General features: G+C 47.8%; 1 protein-coding gene across 1 annotated transcript in view; it reads right to left on the bottom strand.

The window, feature by feature from the left end:
* LOC133805907 (probable serine/threonine protein kinase IREH1) overlaps positions 1 to 26,551 on the bottom strand; it is a 34,733-nt gene extending 8,182 nt beyond the window's left edge. Inside the window, exons 1-2 of the mRNA XM_062244053.1 lie at positions 26,304 to 26,551; positions 25,803 to 25,878 (exon numbers count right to left, since the gene is read on the bottom strand). Coding sequence (XP_062100037.1) covers positions 25,803 to 25,878; positions 26,304 to 26,551 — 324 coding nt within the window. The remainder of the gene's footprint in view (positions 1 to 25,802; positions 25,879 to 26,303) is intronic.
* Between the last annotated feature and the right edge of the window lie 288 nt (positions 26,552 to 26,839).

The following is a 26,839-nucleotide window of genomic DNA, read 5'->3' as shown; positions in this document are numbered from 1 at the left end:
GGCCACCACATTGGCCTTCCTAGGATGGTATAAAATGTCACAGTCGTAGTCATTTACCAATCCCAGCCAACGCCTCTGGCGCATATTTAGATCCTTCTGAGTAAAGAAATTATTACGTCCCAAAAATGCTAATAAGGTTTGGTGCCTTGATTAGCGTGTTAGGAGGGCATAATTGAAAATATGTTTGAAATTAATTGATTAAATGTGTGACTACGTGACATACATGATTTATATGATAATATGAATATATATGCATGTTTATGAGTATTAAATATGCATGCGGGCTCGTTCTTGTTAAATAGGGCATATTTGTGATTTTGGCTCGTTGAGGGCATAAATGTGATTATATGTGTGTAAATGGTTGAGACCATATTATCATGTGGATATATTTGCAGTATTTGGCTCGAGGCAATCCTCGTGAGCGGATTAGCGGAATAGTCACAACGGGGTCTAATACCCGACTCGAGGTGAGCCCAGGGTTATTCTGGGAAATTTAACGTTAATTTGGGATTTATCGAGTAATGGGGTAATTATTTGGTGATTAGTTGGGTATGTCGGGAGTAATTGGGAATTTGTAGGACTACTCGAGGAATTAGTGGGAAATGGGGCAAATAAACGTTTTTCCCTTGAGGGCATTAATGATAGGGGTTTTGACTTAGGGGCACTTTAGACATTGATGTTGATATTAGAAGATAGACTTAACTGATTAGAGAAATAATCAGAAGAGAAAAGAAGGATAGCACACTCTCTCTCCCACTCTCACGTTCATCTCTCTCTCTCTAAGGCATTGAGGGTTAAAAGAGAAAGCTTACGATCGAGGCTGGAATTTGTGGATTCAAGTTGAGAATTTGAGCTAGAACTATTTGAGGATTAGTTCAAGGTCAAAATCTCTTGTGAGGTAAGCGTCATAGCCTGATTTCTTTGTGGATATTGCTGTTAGTATAGGTGTTCTTAAGCATTTTAAGTTTCAAAGGGGTTGTGGCTAAATTCTCAGTTCCTAGGAGGATTTTGGTTAGAATTTTAGGTGGTTGTGTTGCCCTGAGTAGAAAATTGAGGTGTAGAGGGTCAATGTTGGATTTGAAGCATGTTATGTTGGATTTTGATGAGTCAGGCTAAGGAAAAATGTAGAGAAAATAAGCAGGTTTTCTGAGTTTTTGAGCTTGAGCCACAACCCCGTTCTTCAGGAGCCGTGGCCTGTGTGTGCGAGGAAGTTGGGGCCTCTGAAATTTTAGCCAGGCGTCGCGGCCCGCATCCTCCAGAAGAGAGCCTTGGGGCTCTCAGACTTGTAGCGCGCCGCGGCCCTAGGGGGGCGGGCTGTGGCTCTAGTTGAGAGAAATATCCAAGTTATGTTTTTTAGGCTCGGGAACTCATACCTAAGAGCTTGGGAAGGATCCTACTATCGGTTTAGTAGAATTTGAGGTCCCAAAGGCTAGTATATTATTCTAAGGCTATTAATTGGTTTAGGTTTTGATGGTTATCCATTATTGCGCTGTGACTAGGATATACCGCTAAGGTTCGAGGTTAAGGATCGTGCTCGGGACTGCTATACATCTTTCCCTCGGGACTCGAGGTAAGAAAACTGCACCTGGGTTGTGAATATATTTGTATTTGAGAATGTCTAGTTAGGCATATCTGTATAGGTTTCCTTTGATTGCCTGATGCGTGATGCATATTTATGATGATATTTATTTCGAAGGCTGGCCTAAGGGTGTCGGGGGCCGATAATAAGCTTGCGGAACTCAACCCGACCTAAGCATTCCGGGGTTAGCTTTTAGACCAGAGGACTCGGCCTAAGGGCACTGGACCTGACTATTATACAATAAACAGAAGTGTGGCTTGCACTTAACTAATCTTTTGATTGATGTGAGTAGTTTATGTGGTTGTTTGAACTGAACATTTATGTTAAGCTTGCTGCTTATATTCTATTTTTGATCGAACTTGTTGATCTAAGTTTACTATGCATATACGCTTGTTTATTTGTTCCTGTTGAATTAAGTTTTCTTGTTGAGCCTTGGCTCACGGGTACTACGTGGTGCAGGTAAGGGCAAGGGAAAGCTGGACCAGCCTTGAGTTGGTGAGCTTTGGCAGTGGTGTGTACATCAGCAGCTGCTCGACCGCCACGACCGAGGGATTGACAGGGACTAGAGCCAAAATAGTATTTTTCCATTTAGGTTGGCTTTAGTTGTAATTACTTTTGATGGTTGTAACCGCCTTGTAAACATTATTTTTTGGATCCCGTGTACCAAACTCTTATTTGAATGGAAGTAAACTATTTTATGATCAAAATCATTTAACCCTAACTTGTCAATTGACTTTATAAACATGTTTATGTCCAAACGACTTGATTAGCAAATCTTGCACTATTTAAAATACACAGCATAATGGTCTTGGCTATTGAGGGCATTACAACTTGGTATCAGAGCGTCTAGGTTTAAGGGTTCCGGAAGACTGGCTGGGCATGTACCCTTGTTGCTAAAGACAAGCTTGACTCAGGGTTTGGTAACCATAAATGTGATTACATGTTTGAGTGTTTAAATGAAATCTAAATATCTTATCTACATGTCTATTGGAAGCATGAGTTATACTAATAGGGTCTGGCCCTTGACTGCTATGTGAATATGATAAGGCGTGCTTATTAGCATTGCTAATGTATGTGAATGGTTGTTAAATGTTTGTTTGCATTATAATTGTATATTGTTGCTTGAGTTTCAGCGTTAGACCGTGGGGTGATTTTAAACCTGTTATCATTGCCTGATCAGCCGAGTCATTAATTGCAGATAAACTTGGAGAGTTATATCTCCATGGCAATCAATTCGACTAGTCGGCATTGGGTCGAGGCTAGAGATGATGATCAGGGCCAGAATCCTCCGCCAGTCCCTGAGAACTGGCAGCAGTTGCTTGCTGACATGCAAGCTAGACTTGAGAGTCAAGAGGAAAAGATTCACCTTCTGAGACAGCAGGCTTCGCCAGGGAATGTTGCACCTATCTTGCCACCTATTGTCACACTAGTAGTACAACTGCTTGAGATTGGGAATAGGTGGGAGCCACTGTATGAAAGATTTAGGAGGCAGTATCCTCCAATCTTTGAGGGATGACCAAATCCCCTTAAGGCTGAACAGTGAATGAGTTTGATCACCTCCATCCTGGAATTTATGTGGGTGAAAGGTAACAATAAGGTGGCATGTGCCACATACATGCTTTGAGATGATGCCCACATTTGGTGGGAGGTGGCATCCCAGACTCGAGATGTTCTACCATGAGTTGGGATGAGTTTAGAGATTTGTTTAACCAGAAATACTACAGGATTTCCATTAGGGTGGCAAAGGTGAATGAGTTTATCAGTCTGGTATAGAGCAACATGAAAGTTACTGAGTATGCTCTGAAGTTTGACAGACTAGCGAGGTTTGCACCTGATCTAGTGCCTACAAATATAGCCAGACAGGACAGGTTTGTTCGAGGGCTGAATGCTATGATAGCCCGAGATGTGAGGATCACATTAGTACCTGGGGAGACAACTTATGCCAGGTGGTTGAGAAGGCCCTCACTGCATAGGAGGCTGAGAACAAGATATGGAGGGAGAGCGCTGCAAGACGGGGTGTCCAGGGTGGACAGTGCCTCAACTTATAGGGTCTTGTAGGGGCAAAGGCCCCAGTGATCAGAAGAAGAAGACCCCTGACACCTCGACCATTGCTGATCCTGATAGGAGGGGCCGGGGTGTCCAGGGTGGCAGTGAGACATGGTGAAGCTACCCAGAGTGTGCTAGATGCAGGAAGTGCCATCTGGGCGAATGTCGGGTAAAAGCCTACTACTTGTGCAGCAGGGTGATTGGGAACCTAAAGAAAGAATTCCTTACTTTGAAGAAGGAAGAACCATGGAAGATGGACAGCTTGACTCCAGCTCGAGTGTTCGCCTTGACTCGGGCAGAGGCTAAGGCTCAGTGGTGATAGGTCAGCTTTCTAGTGTTGGCTCTTCATATACTGCATTGATTGACTCTGATGCTACGCATTCATTTGTTTCTACCAAGCCTAGTGAGTATTATACTGCATGGTTTGGGACTATACTACCTATGGGGGAACTAGTAGTGTCTAGGAGATGGATTAGAGCACTGTCAGTGATGGTGGACAGTAGGGAACTATCAGTAGACTTGATTGATTTGGGTATGGATGACTTCGACAAGTTCTTGAGGCTAGATTGGTTAGTCAGATATGGGGCAACTATAGACCGTAGGAAAAAGTTGGTGGCTTTTGAGCCTGAGGGTGGGGACTCGTTCATTTTTGTGGGTACTTTGGATGGACCTCGCATTCCCATGCTATCAACATTGAGGGCCAGAGACCTATTATGAGGAGGTTGTATAGGTTTCTTAGCCAGTGTGGTGGATACCACTAGAATCACACCAGTGGGGCCAGGGGAGACTAGATTGGTATGTGAGTTCTTGAATGTGTTCCTTGAGGACTTATCGGGACTACCGCCCCACTGAGAGATCAAGTTTTTCATTAAGTTAGCATCGGGTACCGAACCAGTGTCAAGGGCACCATACAGAATGGCTTCGGAAGAGCTAAAAGAGAAGATGTAGTTACTAGAGTTACTAGATTTAGGATTTATCATACCTAGCTTCTTGCCATGGGGTGCTCCGGTTTTGTTTGTGTAGAAGAAGGATGGGACCCTGCGGATGTGTATAGATTACACAGAGTTGAACAAGTTGACTATCAAGAACAAGTACCCACTACCGAGGATAGATGACATGTTCAATCAGTTACAGGGTAAGACATTATTCTCAAAGATTGATCTTCGATTTGGTTATCACTAGCTGAGGATCAAGAATGAAGATATTTTGAAAATGACCTTCCACACAAGGTATGGGCATTATGAGTTCTTGGTCATGTCATTTGGATTAACCAATGCCCCAACAACATTTATGGATCTGATGAACAGGGTTTTCAAGGATTACTTAGATCAGTTTGTGATTGTCTTCATCGACGACATCTTGGTTTACTCTCGTTCAGAGGAAGAGTATTAGTAGCATCTTTGATTGGTATTGAAGAGGTTGAGGGAGCATCAGTTGTATGCTAAATTTAAGAAGTGTGAGTTCTGGATACTGGAGGTGACATTCCTTGGACATAATGTCATTGGAGACGGGATTAAGGTAGATTCGGCTAAGGTAGAAGCAGTTATTGGCTGAGGCCAAGGAACACCTCGGAGGTAAGGAGTTTCCTTGGGTTAGTGGGATATTACAGACGGTTCGTGGAAGGGTTTTCGAAGATTGCCACACCATTGGATGAGTTGACACGGAAGAATCTGAGATTCGCATGGTCAGACAAATGCGAGGGTGATTTCCAGGAACTAAAGCGGTGATTGATTACTGATTCAGTGTTGAGTCTTCCTTCAGATGGGGACAAGTTTGTAGTGTATTGTAATGCGTCGAGACTGGGGTTAGGATGTGTGTTGATGTAGAGTGGGAAGGTTATTGCCTATGCATTGCTATAGCTGAAGGAATATGAGAAATGGTACCCTACCCATGATTTGGAACTAGCAGCGGTGGTATTCGCATTGAAAGTGTGGCGAGATATACACCGATCATAAGAGTTTGAAGTACTTCTTCACCCAAAAGGACCTAAATATGAGACAAAGTCATTGGCTAGAGTTGGTGAAGGATTATGACTATGATATCCTTTATCACCCAAGAAAAGCCAATGTAGTGGTAGATGCTTTGAGCCGGAGGGGCCCAGGACAGTTGTTTAGCTCGAAGCAAATATTGAAGGAATTGGCAGAGGAAATGACCAGAGCGAGAATAGAATTGGTAGTGGGCCAATTGGCCAATATTACTTTACAGTCTACCCTCTTAGAGTGGATAAAAGAGGGCCAGATGGGTGATACATGGTTGCAAGAGATTAGAGGGGATGTCCTAGCTGGAGTGGCTAAGGATTATTCCATTTCAGAGACAAGTTTGCTGAGATATAAGGATTGGATCTGTGTTCCAATGGATACGAGTATCAAATGAGAGATTCTTGATGAATCTCATGCTACACCATATTCAGTCCATCCAGGAACCACAAAGATGAATCAGGATCTATGGTCATTGTACTAGTGGCTCGGGATAAAGAAGGACGTGGTTGATTATGTAGCAAAGTGTTTAACTTGTCAGCAGGTGAAGGTTGAACACCAAAATCCAGCAAGGTTGTTACAACCTTTTGGTATTCTCGAGTGGAAGTGTGAAGATATTACCATGTATGTTGTAGGAGGTTCGCCCAGGACAGTGGGACAACATTACTCGGTATGGGTGATAGTAGATAGATATACCAAGCCAGCTCACTTTCTGCGAGTGAGAGCAACATATACTGTGGACTAGTATGCAGAGCTGTATGTGAAGGAGATTGTACGTCTCCATGCAGTTCCAAAGTCTATAGTATCAGACTAGGATCCCATATTTACCTCCAAGTTTTGAGGTAGTTTGTAGAAGGCTATGGGGACTCAATTAAAGTTCAGTATAACCTTTCATCCTTAGACAGACGGACAGTCTGAGAGGACAATTCTGATATTGGAGGACATGCTTAGAGCATGTGTGCTGGAGTTCAAGGGGCCTTGGAGTAAGTACCTCCCGTTGATTGAATTTTCATACAACAAAAGTTATCAGTCAACAATTGGAGTAGCAAGATGTTGTATGGAAGGTAGTGTAGATTTCCCATTCATTGGGATGAGATGGGATAAAGGAAGTATTTGGGACTGGATATGGTTTAGAAGACTAATGATGCTATTGAGAAGATTCAAGCTTGAATGCTTGCTTCACAGAGCATACAAAAAAGTTATGCTGACCCTAAGCGTAGGAACGTGGAGTTCCAGGTAGGGGACCACATATTTCTGCGAGTTTAACCATTACGAGGGGTAAGGAGATTTGGAAAAAAAGGCAAGTTGAGCCCTAGATTCGTAGGAAATTTTGAGATCCTAGAGAGGATCAGGCAGGTAGACTACAGATTGGCTTTGCCCCCGTCATTATCAGGAGTCCATGATGTGTTCCACATCTCAATGCTTTGGAAGTATGTATCAGATACGACCCACGTATTGGGATATGAGGATCTGGAGCTACAGACAGATCTTACACAAAAAGGACAAAGTTCTAAGGAACAAGACGATTCCTCTAGTCAAAGTCTTATGGAGGAATAGCAAGGTCAAGGAGGTGACCTGGGAGCTATATTCGGTTATGCGAGATCAACATCCCAAGTTATTTACGTAAATTTCGAGGAAGAAATTCTTTGTAGGAGGGGATAGTTGCAACATCCCAAAAATGCTAATAAGGTTTAGTGCCTTGATTAACGTGCCGGGAGGGCATAATTTGATATATGTGTGAAATTAATTGATTAAATGTGTGACTACGTGATATACATGATTTATATGATAATATGAATATATACACATGTTTATGAGTATTAAATATGCTTGCACGCCCGTTCTTGTTAAATAGGGCATATTTCTGATTTTGGCACGTTGAGGGCATAAATGTGATTATATGTGTGTAAATGGGTGAGACCAAATTATCATGTGGATATATTTGCAGAATTTGGCTTGAGATGATCCTAGTGAGCGAATTAGTGGAATAGTCACAACGGGGTCTAATACCCGGCTCGGGGTGAGCCTAGGGGTATTATGGGAAATTTAACGTACATTTGGGATTTATCGAGTAACGGATAATTATTTGGTGATTAGTTGGGTATGTCAGGATTAATTGGGAATTTGTAGGACTACTCGAGAATTAACGGGAAATGGGGCAAATGACCGTTTTTCCCTTGAGGGCATTGAAGAGAGGGATTTTGACTTAGGGGTACTTTAGACATTCATGTTGATATCAAAAGATAGACTTAACTGATTAGAGAAACAATTAGAAGAGAAAATAAGGATAGCACTCTCTCCCACTCTCATGTTCATCTCTCTCTCTAAGGCATTGAGGGTTTGAAGAGAAAGCTTAGGATCGAGGCTGAAATTTGAGCTAGAACTATTTGAGGATCAATTGAAGATCAAAATCGCTCCTAAGGTAAGCTTCATAACCTGATTTTTTTGCGTATTTCGCTGTTAGTATAGGTGTTCTTAAGCTTTTTAAGTTTCGAAGGGGTTTTGGTTGAATTATGAGTTCCTAGGAGAATTTTGGTTTGAATTTTAGGTGGTTGTGTTACTCTGAGTAGACTATTGAGGTGTAGAGGCTCAATTTTGGATTTGATGCATGTTATGTTGGATTTTGATGAGTTAGGCTGAGGAAAAATGTAGAAAAAATATGCATGTTTTCTGGGTTTTTGGGCTTGAGTTGGAACCCGTTCTTCAGGTGCCGTGGCCCATGCGTGCGAGGAGGTGGGGGCCTCTGAAATTTTGGCCAGGCATTGCGGCCCGCGTCCTCCAGAAGAGAGCCTCGGGGCTCTCTAACTTGTAGCACGCTGCGGCCCTTGGGGGGCGGGCTGCAACTCTTATTGAGAGAAATAGCCAAGTTAGGCTTTTAGACTCTAGAACTTAAACCAAAGTGCCCAGGAAGGATCTTACTACCCGGTTTAGTAGAATTCGAGGTCCTGTAGGCTAGTCTATTATTCTAAGGCTACTAATTGGTTTAGGTTTTGATGGTTATCCATTATTGCGCTGTGACTAGGTTATACCGCTAAGGCTTGGGTTGAGGATCATACTCGAGACCGCTCTACATCCTTCGCTCGGGATTCGAGGTAAGAAAAATTCACCCGAGTTGTGAATATATATGTTTATGATAGTGTCTGGTTAGGCATATCTATATAGGTTTCCTTTGATTGCCTAATGTGCAATGCATATTTAAGATGATATCTATTTCGAAGTCTAGCCTAAGGAAGCCGAGGGCCGATAATAAGTTTGCAGAATGCAACCCGGCCTAAGCATGTCAGGGTCGACTTTCAGACTAGAGAACTCGTTCTAAGGGCGTCGGGCCTGCATATTATAAAATAAATAGAAGGGAAGCTTGCACTTAACTAATCTATTGATTGATGCGAATAGTTTATGTGGTTGTTTGAAGTGAACATTTATGTTAAGGTTGCTGCTTACATTTTGTTGTTGATTGAACTTGTTGATCTAAGTTTACTATGAATTTACGCTTGTTTATTTGTGCTTGTTGAATTAAGTTTTCTTGTTGAGCCTTGGCTCACAGGTGCAACGTGGTGTAGGTAAGGGCAAGGGAAAGCTGGACCAACTGTGAGTTGGAGAGCTTTGGAGGCGGTGTGTATATCGGCAGCTGCTCGACAGCCACGTTCGAGGGACTGATAGGGACTAGGGCCAAAATTGTATTTTTTCATTTAGGCTGGCTTCAGTTGTATTTACTTTTGAGGGTTGTAACTGCATTGTTAACATTATTTTTGGGAAATGAAAGTCAACTATTTTATGATCAAAATCTTTTAATCCTAACCTGTCAAATGACTTTAGAAACACATTTATGTCTAAACAGTTGATTTTCAAGTTTTTCCTATTTAAAATACACAGTGGAATGGTCTTGGCTATCCAGGGCGTTAAAAAAATACTTTAGAATTTTATGGTCAGTGTATATTTCGCTCTTCTGTCCATACAGATAATGACTCCAAACCTTTAGTGCAAATACCATCGCTACCAATTCTAGATCGTGAGTGGGATACCTCTGCTCATACTCCTTCAGATATATCGATGCATAGGCTATCACCTTTCCAGCTTGCATCAATACACACCCCAAACCCTATCTCGAACCATCGCAGTAGACTACAAACTTCTCACAGTTTGATGGAAGTCTCAATACCGGAGTGGTGATCAGTCGCCTCTTCAACTCCTTGAAACTATTCTCGCATCTATCTATCCAGACAACTTGGTCTTCTTACACATCAGCTTAGTCAACGGTGTGGCCATTCTGGAGAACCCTCAACGAACCGCCGATAGTACCCCTCTAATCCCAAGAAACTCCTAACCTCTGGTACACTGCCTGGCCTAGGCTAATCTCTCACTGCCTCGATCTTGCTTGGGTCCACCAGAATCCCTTCCTTACTCACAATGTGGCCCATAAATGTTATTTGGGGTAACCAAAACTCACATTTACTGAACTTAGCATATAGCCTATGCTCTCTCAACCGCTGTAGTACCAAACGAAGATGATGCTCGTGCTCTGTCTCTGAGTAGGAGTACACTAGTATATCATCGATGAATACAATCATAAACTTATCCAAATAATCCCTGAAGAGTTTATTACTCAAGTCCATAAAGGCTGCTGAGGCATTGGTTATTCCAAAGGACATGACCATGAATTCATAATGTCCATACCTCGTGTGGAATGCGGTCTTTGGTATGTCCTCCTTTCTAATCCTTAACTGGCGGTAGCCGGACCGAAGGTCAATCTTGGAGAACACCGTCTTTCCACATAGCTGGTCAAACAAATCATCGAACCTGGGCAGTGGGAACTTATACTTAATGGTCAACTTATTAAGACATCTGTAGTTGTTTACCGAGTTTTTCAGAAACGAATACAAACAAAATAATAAAAAGATAAGAACTGTAGAAGTGCAGAAATATAAATAAACAAACAGGTTTTTTACGTGGTTCAGGCGTTAACGAGCCCTAGTCCACGAGTCGATGTTATTATACTTGTAGTGAATTACAGTGAAATGGTTGGTGTATAAGACCCTCACAAACTCACAATGTTTCTCTCGGGTTCTCTTGAAGAAGATGAAGCTAGAGAGATTTTTGGCAGAGTTCCTGCCCTCTAATTTGTTGACCCCCCCCCCCCCCCCTGTCGTAAAATGAGGAGGTCTTTATAGCTAGGGTTTTGGATTAGGGTTTCACTCTGCCCCCCTGAGCCTTAATTACACCAGCCATAAATAGGGGATACAATTATCGTAGTCGCCTGGCTACCAGGCTCTATGTGGTTATATTTACATGAAAGTATGGGGAATGCACAAAGGCAGCTGTATTTTCCAGGCTGTCAGCGGAACAGTAGGCAAAATGGTACTTTTAGGCGTGCTGGGATGTGTGCGGCCTCGACCTGTCGGGCGTGTCAGGCGGGATCCTGTGTCAGGTGGATATCATTCCAACTATGCCTCCTCCATGACTCGGCCACTTGGTCTTCTTCCGTGCGAGGCACGGAACTGTATCCGCGAAGGTAACCTGAAGAGCTTCTCCTGGAAGAACCTTCCTCGAAGGATATCCCTTCGAGAGTCCGGGAGAATTGACGAGCTTCCGTGTCGCGGTTGCTTGAAAGAGTAAGCTTGACACTAAACGGGAGAGGCGAAGCCTTTCTGTCCATCCGCGAGCTCTGGTCACCTTTCGTGAAAGACTTTGATAATTCTGCTTCCCCGAGGCTATCCATCTAAACGCTATCCGGAAATCTGGATAACATTTACCCCCCAAGGTCACGGAGCTTGAGAGGTCCGGGAGCTTGTACAGCCCTCCGGGTATTCTGGTTTCTAGATTAGGCGAGGGGTCACCTCCTGTGTTCCTCGAAGGGTTCCTTTTTCCCGCCTGAGTGTTAGTATGAAAAAGAAAGGAAATTTCTTCTGTTTGAACTCAAGTACTCAAGTGTGGCAAGGGCCACGCGTCATGCCGGGAATGGCTCTGTGACCAAGAAGTGTGCGTGAGGCGACTGGCTGAGTATGTGTGCGTCAGGAATCTGAGTAGTGATTTGACGGTATTTAATGGTACACCGGGCCCGAGATGGAATAATGATGGGAAATAAATACTTTATTCCCATCCGAGGAGTCATAAATAGGATCAGCGCTTCATCTCCAGCCGTCGGATCTGATGCATGCGGTATGGGAAGATCAGGACCGTCCATTTGTAGAATTCGAAAGGACTTCATTCCTCCTATAAAAATGAGGGAATGGACCTTTCTTCCTCTTTACGCTCTCAAATTCTCGATCTTTCAGATTTTCAGATTCCCAAATCTTCGAACTCTCAAGCTTCCAAGCTTCCTTTCCTTCGAATTTGCCACTTCTTTTGGTAAGGAATCTAGAAACTTTTCTTTTGATTTGGCAGTGGGTTTGTTCGCCGAAGTTCTGGGTTTGAATCGTCGTTTGTCTTTGCAGCCTTTACTTCACGTGATCGTGCGGTGCAGTGACCCGGTTACTCCTTCAATCTTCAACTACCCGAACACCAGTAAGTATTTCTACTTTGCTCTTTCCTTCCAAACCTTAGATTGTTGGTAGTTGTTAGGGTTGAGTTTTCTTCCAGTGTCGTCTATATGCATGCGTGAATAGGGCTTTGATAGGCATGCGATTGATGTGAGTCGATAAGTCATTTCTTTGCATGCTTTGCCGATTTGCTCTTGGAAAGGTGTTTTTCGTCTGCTTGTGCTGTCCTGGTTTATTATTTTAGGGCATAAGCGTGAACGCCTTTAGGGTGTCTTTCCCTGGGAAAACATTTCTCTCGGCGGGCTTAGGATCGAAGTTTGAATCTGGTTCCTTGCTGTCATCCGGGTGGCATGATGCCAACCCCTCGGCAAGCTCGGTGGGAGCCTCTCCAAGCAGTTTTCGGGGAGGGTCTCCCCGACGCCTGTAATGCCGTTAGGGTATGACAAGGGTGCTGACTGCTTGGAGTGTTTTCTTCTTTGTTTCTTTTGCTTAGTGACGAACACCTCAAAGGAACAAGTCATTGCTGCGGTAGAGGCTGAATCTGCCCAGGAGCAGGGTTCCCCTGTTGCCGGCGCAAATGAGAAAACAAAAGCTAAGGTGGCCACGGCTAGCCCACCGATTATCAACAGTTCCATCTGGGAGATGGACCAGAAGCCGAACCTGTTCAGGAACTACGGCATGCTAAAGCTGTATTCCTCAGAAGCGGGCCTGAAGAACATCCCGAGCCTGATGTGGCACCGTCTGTCGGTGCTGGGTGAATCTACCAGCCAGAGTCACGAGGGTTTTGGTGCCTGGAGCTGGGCACACATAGTGTGTGGGGCACATTTGCCCCTAAGAAGTTATTTTGCCAACTTCTGCGTGAAGGCGGGGATTGCCCCCTTCCAGTTGATTCCCCCCAGCTACAAGCTTCTAGCGGGGTGGTATATCTTCTGCAAGTCCCGGGACCTGGAGGCCCCTACCCCGGAGGAGGTGCTATACTTCTATGGGCTGAAGTCTCAACCCATGAGAGGTCATGCAGACAAGGTGGGGTTTTATAGGCTGGAGAGGTATCCGGACGTGATGTGTCCCACCTGTCATACCACGAGGGTTCCAGATCTCCGGGAGTACTGGTTCCTGACGACTGGCTTCCCATTGAAGAGGGTGCCATCTCTGTCTTTGGACTTCAAAGTTCCTGGTAAGTGCTCCTTCCTTTCTTTTCTAGCTTTGTTTCTTCACGCTTGGTTTGCCTTCCGGGAGGATCTCTAACACCCGTGTTTGGATTCTGCAGAAGCCGTCCCGCGGACACATCGCTGTGCGGAAATGATAAGGAGGTCAAACTTCTACGAGGGGCTCTCGGAGGAAGAGCTGAAGGTGGAAGGACTTGTGACCTCCGAATCTTTGAGGGAGTATGGGCTACTCGCCTCGTTCCAAAATATTGAGCCAGTGAGTGGCAGGGGGCGAAGTCAGGTGTCAGCTGACGTCCGGGAGCAGATTGCCCTGAAGCTGTCCAAGGTGATCTGTCAGGCGGCCCAGGACGAGAATAATTTATCCCCCAGTTGGGCGGAGAGGTTCCCCGACCCTCAGTCAGAGGAAGAAGAAATTGAGGCTCGCTACGCCGCAGCTTACCCCAATGAAGGGACTCCGGGAGCTAGTAACTCCGGGAAAGGTAAGACTAGCTTTCGATTGATCCACACCCCCAGCCTGCTTGAGGTTTCCCGGAATTCTCAGATAGGGTTCGATCCCCGCTTCCTTAGGCTAGATCCGCGTAGGATACCCTTTGACAGATATTTCGATAGGGTAGATGAGCTCCTCGGGTGTTTGAGTGACGATAGTTTGCCAGAAGGTGTCACCATGGTTGACCCTTCTTCCCTCAGCATGTTATTCCCAGACTTCGAGGAGCACGGGAGCTTCCTGGAGCAGGAAGCGATGTCTTGTTTTGCTCGGGGAAGGCCATCCACGTTTCTCGTGCATGGTCGTCCCTTTCAAACTTTTCTCCTGCTTGTTTCTTGTTCCCCGCTGGTGGACTTGTTTGCGCTTTTATGTTGTTGCATGTTTTGTTTTCTGCTTATCTTTCTTCACATCGCTTGCTGGTTGGTTAACTTTGCTTCGTGCATTGCTTGCAGAACATCCCGAAGCAAAGATGTTGGGGAGAGTCACCTCACTTATCAAGAAGGCCGCCACCAGCCAAGACCCGTCCAAGGGGAAAGGACGAAAAGCCAGAGCTGGTAGGGGAGGTAAAGCTGCCACATCCAAGAAGACAGGTGGCGAGGCGCAAGTGTCTCCGGCGGTGGAGAGGTCTCCTGCCAAGGGGCCTTCCGAGACCATGGCGGCCTCGAGTAGTAGAAGCGACGGGGAAGGGCTTGTGTTCCCCGCGAAGACGACCGGGACGAGCAAGCGCCCCGGAGGAGAGGCTGAGGGCGACAAGAAGAAACGCCTCAGACATTCTTCTCCCGGAGGTGATGGAGACCTCCGGGCTGCGCGCTGTCCTCGCCAGACTACTGTCACCCAGCAGCAACCACAACAACAACAACAACAGCAACAGCAAAGACAACCACCACCGTCACAGCAGCAGCAAAAACAACAGCAAAATCAGCAGCAACAACAAAGGCAATTACCTCCGCCACCGCAGCAGCAAAAGCAACAGCAACAGCAGCAGCAACAACAAAGGCAATCACCTCCGCCACCGCAGCAGCAAAAACAACAGAAACACCAGCAGCAACAACAAACCAGGGCGGTAGTGTCTTCCCTATCGTCCCTAATACCCCGTTTACCTCCTCCTCCAGTCTAAAGGGAGTCCACCCTTCCGGGGTCTCCTTCTTCTCCTTCTCTTCCACTTTCTCAACAAACAAGCCTTCCTCAGCCTGGCTTGAAGTTCCAATTCCCTCAGAAACCAACCCGTTTCTCCGCTGCCCTCCTGGAGGGTGTAAGACGGGCTGATAATTTTTTGAAGAGGCGGTTGGAGGCCGAGAAGGCTGTTACTCAGGGAAGGGCAGACAACCTGTCTGCCGTGAAGAGAGCTGAGCTGGCAGAAGGGGTGAGATCCCTTCACCCGGCTGGAGTGGTTCTGGATGGCCCAGCCTTGGAGAAGAGGCTGGTGCCTAGACTCGGGCGTGCTTTGGCGCCGTTCGGGGCGGAGATGATGGAAGACATGGCCTTGAGCTTGTGCGAGCTCAATTCTGAGAAATGGGCCATCAGTAGCAGTAAGGACCCGCTGTTGCTGACACATGCCGTAAAGCAGCAACTTACTGGGGTGAGCTATCAGTTACTGTGTTCTGGGGTCATTGGTCTTAGTACATTTGGTTCTGCTTAACTTATTCTGCTGTTTTTCCTTGCAGGCCTCTCTTATCGCAGAACGCTCGTTCCGGGAGGTGGGTGCAGTTCTGGTTCAGCTGGAGGAGAGCCAGGCGGGTCGCCAGGCCTTGGAGGCGGAGAAGCAGAAATTGACCCAACAGGTCGAGGGCATGAAGGGGGAGGCTATGGAGAAGATTAGCCAGGCCCGGCGCACGGCCGAGGAAGAGGCGGATAAGAAATATCTTGCCAAATATCGAGAGTACCGGGCCAGCGCAGAGAATGAGTTCAAGCAGCGGTCGGATGACTTGAAGGCCCAGAACTCCAAGCTCCAGGAAGAGCTGTCCCAGGCCAGGGGGGAGAAGGACACCCTGGATGCCCGCTTGCAATCGAAAAACGATCTCCTCCTTAAGCAGAACGAGGAATACGCCATTCTTCAGAATAAGCTGCACGAGGAGGAGCAAGATCACAAGAGGAGCAAGGATCTCGCGTCTATGCTGGAGTTGGGGCTTGCTGAGAAGGATAAATAGATTGGAGCCTTGCAATTTACTGTCAGGGGGCATTTGACTGAGAAGCAATCCTTGCTGGATCAAAATAGGGTGCAGCGCAAGGAGATTGCTTCCCTTAAGGGAGAGCGGGATGCATCCACGGCCGAGCTGGAAAAACTGAAGGCTCAATTGGCTGTCGCGGAAGCAAAGCTGGCGACCTCTGAGGCGAAGCGCTTGAAGGAGAAGGAAAATGCCGAGGTGGTGCTGAATAGAACGATTAATCTATCCCACGTGGTCCTCATGCACCAACTTTGGAAAATAAACCCGGAGGTAGTAGGCTACCTGGGAGAGGACGCCGCCGCCATGAGGGAAAAGATACAGGCATGGGATCAAAGCCCAGAGGTGTACGTCCAGACTTATAACATCGACGAGCCTGCTGGAGTCCCTGAGGCAGAAGATCCCGAAGAGGCGGGGACCTCTGAACTTGCCATTGATGACGTTCCATCTTCCAATGAACCGACTCCGCCAGCCCCAGTTGAAACCGCTGTCTCCGAGACCCCGGTCGTGGATGCCGCTGCCACCCCCAGTGCTTGAAGGGGTCTTATCTTTTATAAAAAATATTCTTTACTGATTATTATTTTTCATTTGTATTTTTCTTTGGGGCGAAGCTCCCTGTACTCTTTTCTCATTGCAGACATATTTGCCATAATTATAGCATTCTTCTTTCCTTTTCTGTCGAGCACTTTGTTTAACTTTGCATTTAGGGTAGACTTTTATACGGTAGAAACTGCTATAGGGGCGTATGAGGTTTTGGTTCCAACGGCTAGAACCTATGCATTTCCAACTTGAAGCTCCAACGGCTAATGTCTTTTCCCACGTAGTTTCTAGGTTACGAAGGTTTCTTGGTTCCAACGGCCAGACTCCTTTCACTGTATTTCAGCTTTCCTAAGGCAAATAGCCAATCCCAGGACTTGTAGTTATACTGTTTGCTGGGATTGCAAAGGTGACCCGTTCCATAGTGCCGGAACGGGAGTTCTTTTGGTGAGCGTCGTTAGACTTAGGGTTAGATCTTTGCGAAGCAAAACTAACTGTCGTTGCGAACCTCATGGTGGCCGACTTCAGGGACCTGGCATGAAGCCCTGCGAGGCAAGGTTCGTTGCGGTCGGGGAAATTGCCACGCCTACCATGTGCGATCCCGGAGCAGGGGCTTTGCGAAGCAAGGCCTGCTGTAATTGGGGGATCGATCATATCTTCTCCTGGAGCTGAAGCTTGCGAAGCGAAGCTTGCAGTGGTCGAGGATCTCGCCATGCATTATTTTGTGAGATCCGGAGCTGAAGCCTGCGAAGCAAAGCTTACAACGGTCGCGGATCTTGCCATCTTTCGCCTTGCGGGACCCGGAGCTGGAGCTTGCGAAGCAAAGCTTACAGCGGTCGCGGATCTTGCCATCTTTCGCCTTGCAGGACCCGGAGCTGGAGCTTGCGAAGCAAAGCTTTCAGCGGTCGCGGATCTTGCCATCTTTCGCCTTGCGGGACCCGGAGCTGGATCTTGCGAAGCAAAGCTTTCAGCGGTCGCGGATCTCGCTATTCATTACTGTATGAGACCTGGAGCTGAAACTTGCGAAGCAAAGCTTTACAGCGGTCGCGGAGTATTCTGCGAAGGACTTGTCAGGGAGTTGGGGGTGTTTCGGCGTAGCTCTCTGAATGTGCCTCAACCCCCAGTCCTGTTCATCGCTGGGCTACACAGGAGATAATTTTCATGATGCATAATGGCAGACATTTGCATGGCAATTTTCACATAACCACATAAGGCACATATGACACGTAATGCATTTATGTTCATGGCAACAAATCAACTTAAGCTTAACAATTTAAAATTTTCAAACACAATGCTAACACATAAGTGGTGTTCTCTGTATGTTTTGTTCAAGGGGCGTATGGCTATGCCTTAGCCATGTATACCCCCCCCCCCCCAAGTGAGCGTGGGGTCCGGACGTCTCCGGACCGCGTGGTCACTTGTTAAAACGCAGCTTGGAACAAAGGGATAAAAAATGCAGTAAAAGCGGAGTGAATCTCTCCGTGTTTTATTAAATTAGCCTGTTAGGCATGCGTTTTACAGCTGGGAGGATTATCTCCATATTTTACATTTTGGCTACGTCTACCAAGGACTTCCGACTAGATAGTCCGGGGCCTACTGATAGTAACGGCGGAGGTGCTCCGCGTTCCAGGCGCGAGGGACTTTAGATCCGTCGAGTCTCTTTAAATTATACGTCCCATGGCCCACTTTTTCTTGGACTTCATAGGGGCCTTCCCAGTTAGGTCCGAGGACTCCCACTCCCGGATCCTGCGTAGCAGGAAATACTCTCCGTAGGACAAGGTCCCCAACTTCGAATGTACGGCTCTTAACTCTTGTGTTGAAGTGTCGGGCTATCTTGCCTTGGTACATTTTTAGTTGGACCTGCGACTGCTCCCGGAGCTCTTCGATCATGTCCAGGGACTCCTGGAGAAGGGCGTGGTTCCGGGTAGGGTCGTAGGTGTCCTGCCTGTGAGAGGGGATCATAGTTTCTACTGGGATGACGGCCTCGCAACCGAAGGTCATGGAATAAGGTGTGTGCCCCGTCGAAGTTCTCTCTGTTGTGCGATAGGCCCAAAGTACTCGCGGAAGCTCTTCCGGCCAGTGAGCCTTGCATGCTTGGAGTTTTTTCTTCAACGTGGTCTTTAAGATTTTGTTCATTGCTTCCACTTGCCCATTGGCTTGAGGTCTAGCGACTGCGGAAAAGCTTTTGATGATTCCATGCGAAGCACAGAAGTCCGTGAAATGCTCACTGTCAAATTGCTTTCCGTTGTCGGACACAATTTTTCGCGGAAGCCCGAAACGACACACTATATTCTTGATGACAAAGTCCAGTGCTTTCTTAGAGGTGACCGTGTTCATAGGTTCAGCTTCAGCCCATTTGGTGAAGTAGTCTACCGCGACTATGGCATACTTCACTCCACCCTTTCCAGTTGGGAGGGAACCTACTAGGTCAATGCCCCAAACGACGAACGGCCAGGGGCTGGTCATTAAGATAATTTCTGTAGGCGGCACACGCGGAACCTTGGCGTACCTCTGGCACTGCTCACATTTTCTGACATAATCCACACAATCCTTCTTCATGGTGGGCCAGAAGTATCCTTGACGAAGGATCTTTTTGGAGAGGCTCAGCCCGGAGGTATGATCGCCACAGAAGCCTCCGTGAATCTCATGGATGATGGTGCTGATTTCGGTTCCGGCAACACACCTAAGGAAGGGTATGGACAACCCCCTGCGGTAAAGCTTTCCATCCATAACCACATATCGGGGAGCTTGATATTGGAGCTTTCTTGCGTCAGCTTTATCAGTGGGGAGCTCTCCGGTGGTGAGAAATCTGAGGATGGGTCCTATCCAGGAATGGGAATGGTCGATGATGGCATTTACCCTCCGTGTCTTGGTACTAGGCGCTTCTAAGTGCCCGATGGGCACTAGGCCATATTGTTCAATCTCCGGGTCTGTTGCAAGCTTGGCTAGTGTGTCCGCGAGTGAATTCTGGTCCCGGGGGACCTGGCGGATTAGGTGGCCTTTGAAATGCTGCAGGAGGCCGCGGGAGAGAGACACGTAGGCAGCCATTTTTTCGCCTTTCGTCTGGTATTCTCCGGATATTTGGTTTACCACAAGTTGGGAGTCGCTGTATACTTCGATTTTTTGGGCTCCGACTTCCCTGGCCAGTTGTAATTCAGCTAGCATGGCTTCGTGTTCTGCCTCGTTGTTGGATGCTGGGAACGCGAAACGGATGGCGCTCTGGAGCTGATGTCCTTGGGGAGAAATTAGGATAACCCCTGCTCCAGCTCCTTTTTCATTTGAGGCTCCGTCTACATAGACCTTCCAGGTGGGAAGTTCCGGGACAGGATCTTCCGGGAGGTCATTCATTCCTGAGCATTCCACCATTAAGTCCGCGAGAGCTTGACCTTTTATGGAAACACGTGGCTGGTAGTGGATGTCAAACTGGCTCAGCTCCATGGCCCATTTAAGTAATCTGCCAGAAGACTCGGGCTTCTGCAAGACTTGTCGGAGAGGGTGGTTGGTGAGTACTCTGATGGTGTGTGCCTGGAAATAGGGCCTTAGCTTCCGCGAAGCGATTAGTAAGCAGAGGGAGAGTTTCTCGATCATTGAATATCTGGACTCGGCGTCCAGTAACCTCTTGCTCACGTAATACGCAGGGAGCTGGAGACGGCCGTCTTCCCGGACGAGAGCGGCACTTACGGCATGCTTGGTCACAGCTAAGTACAAGAACAACGCCTCTCCTTCGACAGGTTTGGACAGTATGGGAGCTTGAGTTAGATGTTCCTTGAGGTGTTGGAAGGCTGCTTCGCATTCGGGGGTCCACTCAAACCTCTTGTTTCCTCGCAAAACATTGAAGAAGGGGACACATTTGTCAGTGGCCTTAGATACGAAGCGGCTGAGAGCAGCTATCCTTCCCGTAACGCTTTGGACATCCTTATGCTTTCGGGGAGAAGGCATATCTATGAATGCCTGAATTTTCTCAGGGTTGGCCTCCACTCCGCGGGAGCTGACAATGAAACCGAGGAACTTCCCCGACGAGACCCCGAAAGTACATTTCTTCGGATTCAGTTTCATTCTGTACTTTCGGATCACGGCGAAAGCTTCCTCAAGGTCGTCACTGTGGTCCCCGGAGGTCTTGGATTTTACCAACATGTCGTCTACATACACCTCCATATTCCTCCCCAGCTGGTCCTTGAACATCCTGTTTACTAGGCGCTGGTATGTCGCCCCAGCATTCTTCAAACCGAAAGGCATGACCACGTAATAGTAGACACCCTTGTCCGTGAGGAAGCTGGTGTGTTCCCGGTCCGCGACATGCATCTTGATCTGGTTGTACCCGGAGTATGCATCCATGAAGGATAAGAGTTCATACCCGGAAGTAGTGTCTACCATTTGATCGATTCGCGGAAGAGGGAAACAGTCTTTTGGGCAGGCTTTGTTTAGGTCCGTGAAGTCAATACACATTCTCCAGGACCCATTGGGTTTCGGGACCAGAACCGGGTTGGCCAACCACACGGGATAGTGTGACTCCTGGATAAAGCCTATGGACATCAGCTTGTCCACTTCAGCTTTGACTACTTCGGCCCTCACTGGGTCTAACGGCCTCCTCTTTTGGCGAACTGGAGTTGCAGATGGGTCGATGTTGAGTGTGTGGCACGCAACATTAGGATTAATCCCCGTCATATCAGCGTGGCACCATGCCAGGATATCCTGATTATTCTTCACAGTGGCCACGATCTTTTCTCGAATGGCCGATGGAAGGTTTTTCCCCACCTGAATGACTTTGGTGGGATCTTCCGAGTTGAGGATCACCTCCTCGACTTCCTCCATCGGCTCTATCGCCCTCTCGACTCCCAATCTAGGGTCGAGTTCGTCAACATATGCCCCTTGGGCACCCCCATTTTCTGGCAGATTCTCCGCCAAAGGAGCGGCAACAGTCGCCTCCTGGACCGTGTAGACGGATCGGACGGAGACGTTATAACAGCTTCGTGCACTTCGTTGGTCCCCTCTGAGGGTGCCGATACGCCCGTTGTCACATGGAAACTTCAAACATAAGTGGCGTATCGAGGTTATTGCCCCAAAATCGATTAGGACCGGTCGGCCTAGGATGGCATTATACGCCGTGGGGCAGTCGAACACCACGAATGTGCAGTGCCTGAAGGCACAAGCGTCGCTGTCTCCTCTGAGGGTGACTGGAAGTTGAATTTTGCCTAAGGGCATGAGTGCATCCCCATTGAACCCCTGAAGCTGGATGGGGCATGGGGTCAGATCAGTCTCGGTTAATCCGATCGCGTGGAAGGCAGCTTTGAAGAGGATGTTTACGGAGGTTCCATTATCGACTAGGATCCGTGACACCTTCTTATTGGCAATCTGGGCTTCCACGACGAGGGGATCGTTGTGGGGGAAGTGGACATGTCGGGCGTCATCTTCCGTGAAGGTGATGGGAAGATCCATCATTCGGGGACGCTGAGCAGGTGACTGAAAACCAAGGCGCACATCTCCCCGGTGTGTTCTAACTCCCTCAAGTACCTTTTCTGGGAGTTGCGGGTGCTTCCGGCAAGGTGTGGTCCTCCGGAAATGGTGGCTACGTGTCCGTCAACAGATGGCGGAGCAAGGCCAGGTGGATATGGATTTCCGGGTCCTGGAGCCAACATGGAAATGGGTGTCGGAGAGGTCGGAGCAGGAAGCGCTGGGAACTGGGATCCAGGAGCTTGGGGGTGACTGGCTCCAGGAGCGCTAGCGGTCCCCCTCTGTCCCGGAGAGAACGCAGCTCCGTGAACTACTCCCTGTCCGGGATAGATTATGGGTATCCTCACCCATTGACCGAGGTGTCCCGCTCTTGCCAGGGACTCGATCTCATCCTTCAGTTGAAGGCACTCGTTTGTGGTGTGCCCCACGTCTCCGTGGAACTCACACCTTTTATTGGAGTCTCGCGGACGCCTTCCTCCATGAGACACTTTCGGGGGCTTCCTGTAGTTGACCATATTACAGGTCGCTCGATAGACATTCTCTCGTGAGTCTATCAAACTGGTGTACTCCGTGAACTTGGGCTCATAGTCCTTCCGGGGTTTCTTTGAATGGTCCCCCCGGTTGGAGTTTCATCCTCCTCGTTTATTCCGCGATTGGCTCAGATTTTGTTCTGGGCCTTCCGCTTGCGGTTGCGACCGGCCGGGAGCGAGACTAAATCCGGTTTGTACAGCTCCGTACCCAGAAAAATGGGTTTGACTCGGCGTCTGAGCAGACGCGGAAGGTCCATACACGCTTGGAGTGAACTGGGCTCCTGGAAACGTGAGGGCTGGTGCGGGAGCTTGCGAAGCAAAGCTCGGCGCAGTCACGGAGGGCGTCGAAGCTGGGGGAACTCCAAAGGCCTGTTGGTAGGCATCTTCAAGGTTGATGATTCCTTGAGCTTTCGACATGAATTCGGACAGAGTTTCTGCCCGTCTCCTTTGCATTTCCCCCCATAGCAGGGAACCGACGGTAAGCCCCGATTGAAGGGCGATCAGCTTCATATCATCGCTAACCTTGGTCTTAGCAGCAGCTTCCATCATTCTTTGAATGAAAGCTTTGAGGCTCTCATTGGGTAGTTGCTTGATGTTGGTTAAGGAACCAACCTCCATGTCGTGGTCCCGGGCAGCAATGAACTGCCTCCTGAACGCGGACTGTAGCTCCTTCCAACTGTGGATGGGTCCGGGAGCTAATCTTTTCCACCAGTCCTCCGCGGACTTGGTAAGGGTGAGTGAAAAGCACATGAATTTGGCATCCTCACTGACGCGCGCCACTTGCATCATCTTGTTGTATTTAGCTAGATGGGTGCGCGGGTCTGTCCTCCCCTCATATAATTCTATATGAGGCATTTTGAAGTTCTCCGGGAGGGGCGTTTCCGCAATTCTCCGAATACATGGTTCCGGGTCTTCCTCCTCAGAGTCTGACAGGGCCCCACTTTGCTTTCGGACTAGCTTGGTCAAGGCAGCTGTCTGTTCCTCGAGCCTCTTTGTATCACTCTCCGGGAGGTCACGTCCCCGGATCTTGTCGTTGAGATGATTTCGCAGGTCATCTCCGCGAGGCCGGGCCTTTTCTCCTTTGGCCTTTTCATACTTGGCCTCCAACCTTCTTCTTAGGTCCACCGTGGACTAGCTATCCTCGAAGTGCGTGTCCGCAGCTCGACCGTCCTGGTTGACGGAATCACTGGGGCGGTTGTTCCTTCCCCTAAGCCTGGGTGCCTTAGCACCGGGCCCTTCAGGCACAGAGTGCCCCCTTGGGGCTGAAGGACGTCTGGGCTTAGGAGCGCCAGAGACCTTCTGCGCGCGGGGGGGGGGGGGGGGGGCAGTTGGCCTGGTGATTCGTGTCTTTAGGAGGTGCAGGGGCGTTAGTGCGCACAGGCTCCCCAACTTTTTCTTTGCCCTTGTTAGGGGCGGCTTTGGATGGTCCAGGAACGGCTGGATCCGGCATGGTGGCATCAACACCACCTAAAACAGAGGCGTCCTCGTCCGAGTCGCCTAGATCTCCGGAGGCGCTCCATCATGCGCTGCATTTTTTCGGAGACGCGCTCCTGCTCAGCAAGCTTGGCCTTAGCAGCCACCAGTTCCTCGGCTACTTGGACCAGTTCTGGATCCTTCTCGTATTAGTAGCCGTCTTTGTAGTAACCGTCTCGGACATACTCTTCTTCGTTTTCTAAGTATGTCATATCTTCAGTGCTGACCCAATCCTGGCAGGATGTCGGGTCTTCACCCTGGTAGTCCGAGTCTTGGGTACTTTCTCCTTCGGTCTGGGCTACCGGGGGTTCGTTCTGTACCGCGGATTTTCTCGTAGTCACCATCTTTTCAGTACGGAGTGAATACAAAAAACGTACACAGAAAAAGAGCTGACTAACAACTCTCTACAGCTCTCAATGAAAGCACCAAAATGTTTACCGAGTTTTTCGGAAACGAATACAAACAAAATAATAAAAAGATAACAACTGTAGAAGTGCAGAAATATAAATAAACAAACAGGTTTTTTACGTGGTTCAAGCGTTAACGAGCCCTAGTCCACGAGTCGATGTTATTATACTTGTAGTGAATTACAGTGAAATGGCTGGTGTATAAGACCCTCACAAACTCACAATGTTTCTCTCGGGTTCTCTTGAAGAAGATGAAGCTAGAGAGATTTTTGGCAGAGTTCCTGCTCTCTAATTTCTTGACCCCCCTATCGTAAAATGAGGAGGTCTTTATAGCTAGGGTTTTGGATTAGGGTTTCACTCTGCCCCCCTGAGCCTTAATTACACCAGCCATAAATAGGGGATACAATTATCGTAGTCGCCTGGCTACCAGGCTCTATGTGGGTATATTTACATGAAAGTATGGGGAATGCACAAAGGCAGCTGTCTTTTCCAGGCTGTCAGCGGAACAGTAGGCGAAATGGTACTTTTAGGCGTGCTGGGATGTGTGCGGCCTCGACCTATCGGGCGTGTCAGGCGGGATCCTGTGTCAGGTGGATATCATTCCAACTATGCCTCCTCCATGACTCGACTGCTTGGTCTTCTTCCGTGCGAGGCACGGAACTGTATCCGCGAAGGTAACCTAAAGAGCTTCTCCTGGAAGAACCTTCCCCGAAGGATATCCCTTCGGGAGTCCGGGAGAATTGACGAGCTTCCGTGTCGCGGTTGCTTGAAAGACTAAGCTTGACACTAAACGGGAGAGGTGAAGCCTTTCTGTCCATCCGCGAGCTCTGGTCACCTTTCGTGAAAGACTTTGATAATTCTGCTTCCCCGAGGCTATCCATCTAAACGCTATCTGGAAATCTGGATAACAGTAGTTAATGCACATCCTTAAGGCCCATCCTTCTTCTTAACGAACAAAACAGGAGCACCCCATGGCGAAAAATTGGGTCTGATGAATCCTAGATCTAGTAATTTTTGAAACTGAATCTTCAGTTCCTTCAACTTTGTCGGAGCCATTCTATAAGGTGTCCTAGACACTGGCTTCGCCTCTGGCGCAAACTCTATGACGAAATCAATCTTTTGGTGTGGTGGCAACTTTGGCAAGTCTGTTGGGAATACATCAGGAAACTCGCATACTAATCTGTTCTCATCAGGTCCAACTGAAACAATCCTAGAGGTATCCACTACATTTGAGAATCCTCTGCAACCTTCTTGCATTAGGTCTCTAGCCTTTAGTGCAGAGACCATAGGTACTCGTGGCCCACTCACTGTCCCCACTAATACAAAGGGCTCCTCCCCTTTCGGTTCAACGGTCACCATCCTTCGCTTGCAGTCTATCGTTGCCCCGTACTTTGATAACCAATCCATCCCCAGAATCATGTCAAAGTCATCCATTGCTAGCTCAATCAAATCCACAGACAACTCCCTACTGTCTATCTCTATTGGTAATTCCTTAACCCATTTCTTAGAGACTACCAATTCCCCAGTTGGCAACAAAGTCTTGAATCCGCTAGCATACATATAACAAGGTCTACACAAATGATCTATCACTCTAGTAGACACAAAAAAATGAGTAGATTTTAAATCAATCAATACAGTAAATAAAGAACAAGCACTAGAAATCTCACCTGTCACGACCGAGGGACTAGCCTCAACCTCAGTCTGGGTCAAGGTGAGTACTCTGGCTGGAGTGACGCTGTCGCTCTTCTTTGGTTCTTCTTTCCTGGCATGTGGGCAGTCCTTCCTTAGGTGACTAACACTCCCAAAAGTGAAGCAGGCTCAGACTCTACACTCTCCCTGATGTTGTCGCTTTGACACTCTGGGAAACTCCTCCAGTTGTCTCCCCCGCCATGACGACCACTAAAAGTACCTCGTGCCCTTCTATTTGAACCAGGAGGAACAAAAGAATCTGGGGCCTTTCTCTTCTGCTCACTGAGGCCACTACCCCGGCTAGAACCAGTAAAAGGAGGCACCAACCTCCAAGCATCGCGCTTTGCAGTGCCCTCTCGCCATATCTGATCTTTGGCCCCCTCAGCTGTAAGGCCCTTCTTCACTACCTGTGCATAGGTGGTAGTCCTCGGATCTAATGTTATCCTGACATCAATGGCGATCATAACATTCAATCCCTGCACAAACCAATCCCTCCAAACCATATCAGTAGGCACCAAATCCGGTGTGAACTTTGCCAACCGGTCAAACTTCGGTGCATATTCTGTAACCGTCATCCGGTTCTGAGTCAGATTAACAAACTCCTCCACCTTTGCAGCTCAGGCTGCCACAATGTAGTATTTCTTTTTGAAGACGTCTCTAAATTCTTCCCAAGTCATAACTGTCACATCCCTCCTCTGGGACACAACTTCCCACCAGACGTGGGCGTCTTCTCTCAACATAAAGCTGGCGTAGGCCACCCTCTCGTTCCCTTCCACCCACATGAAATCCAGGATGGAAGAAGTCATGTTCATCCATTGCTTTTCCCGTAGTGGGTCTGGACCACCCTCAAAGGTGGGAGGGTG

Source organism: Humulus lupulus, chromosome X, assembly GCF_963169125.1.
Source record: "Humulus lupulus chromosome X, drHumLupu1.1, whole genome shotgun sequence".
Taxonomy (NCBI): Eukaryota; Viridiplantae; Streptophyta; class Magnoliopsida; order Rosales; family Cannabaceae; genus Humulus; species Humulus lupulus.
This window is presented reverse-complemented; position numbering and strand designations above follow the sequence as displayed.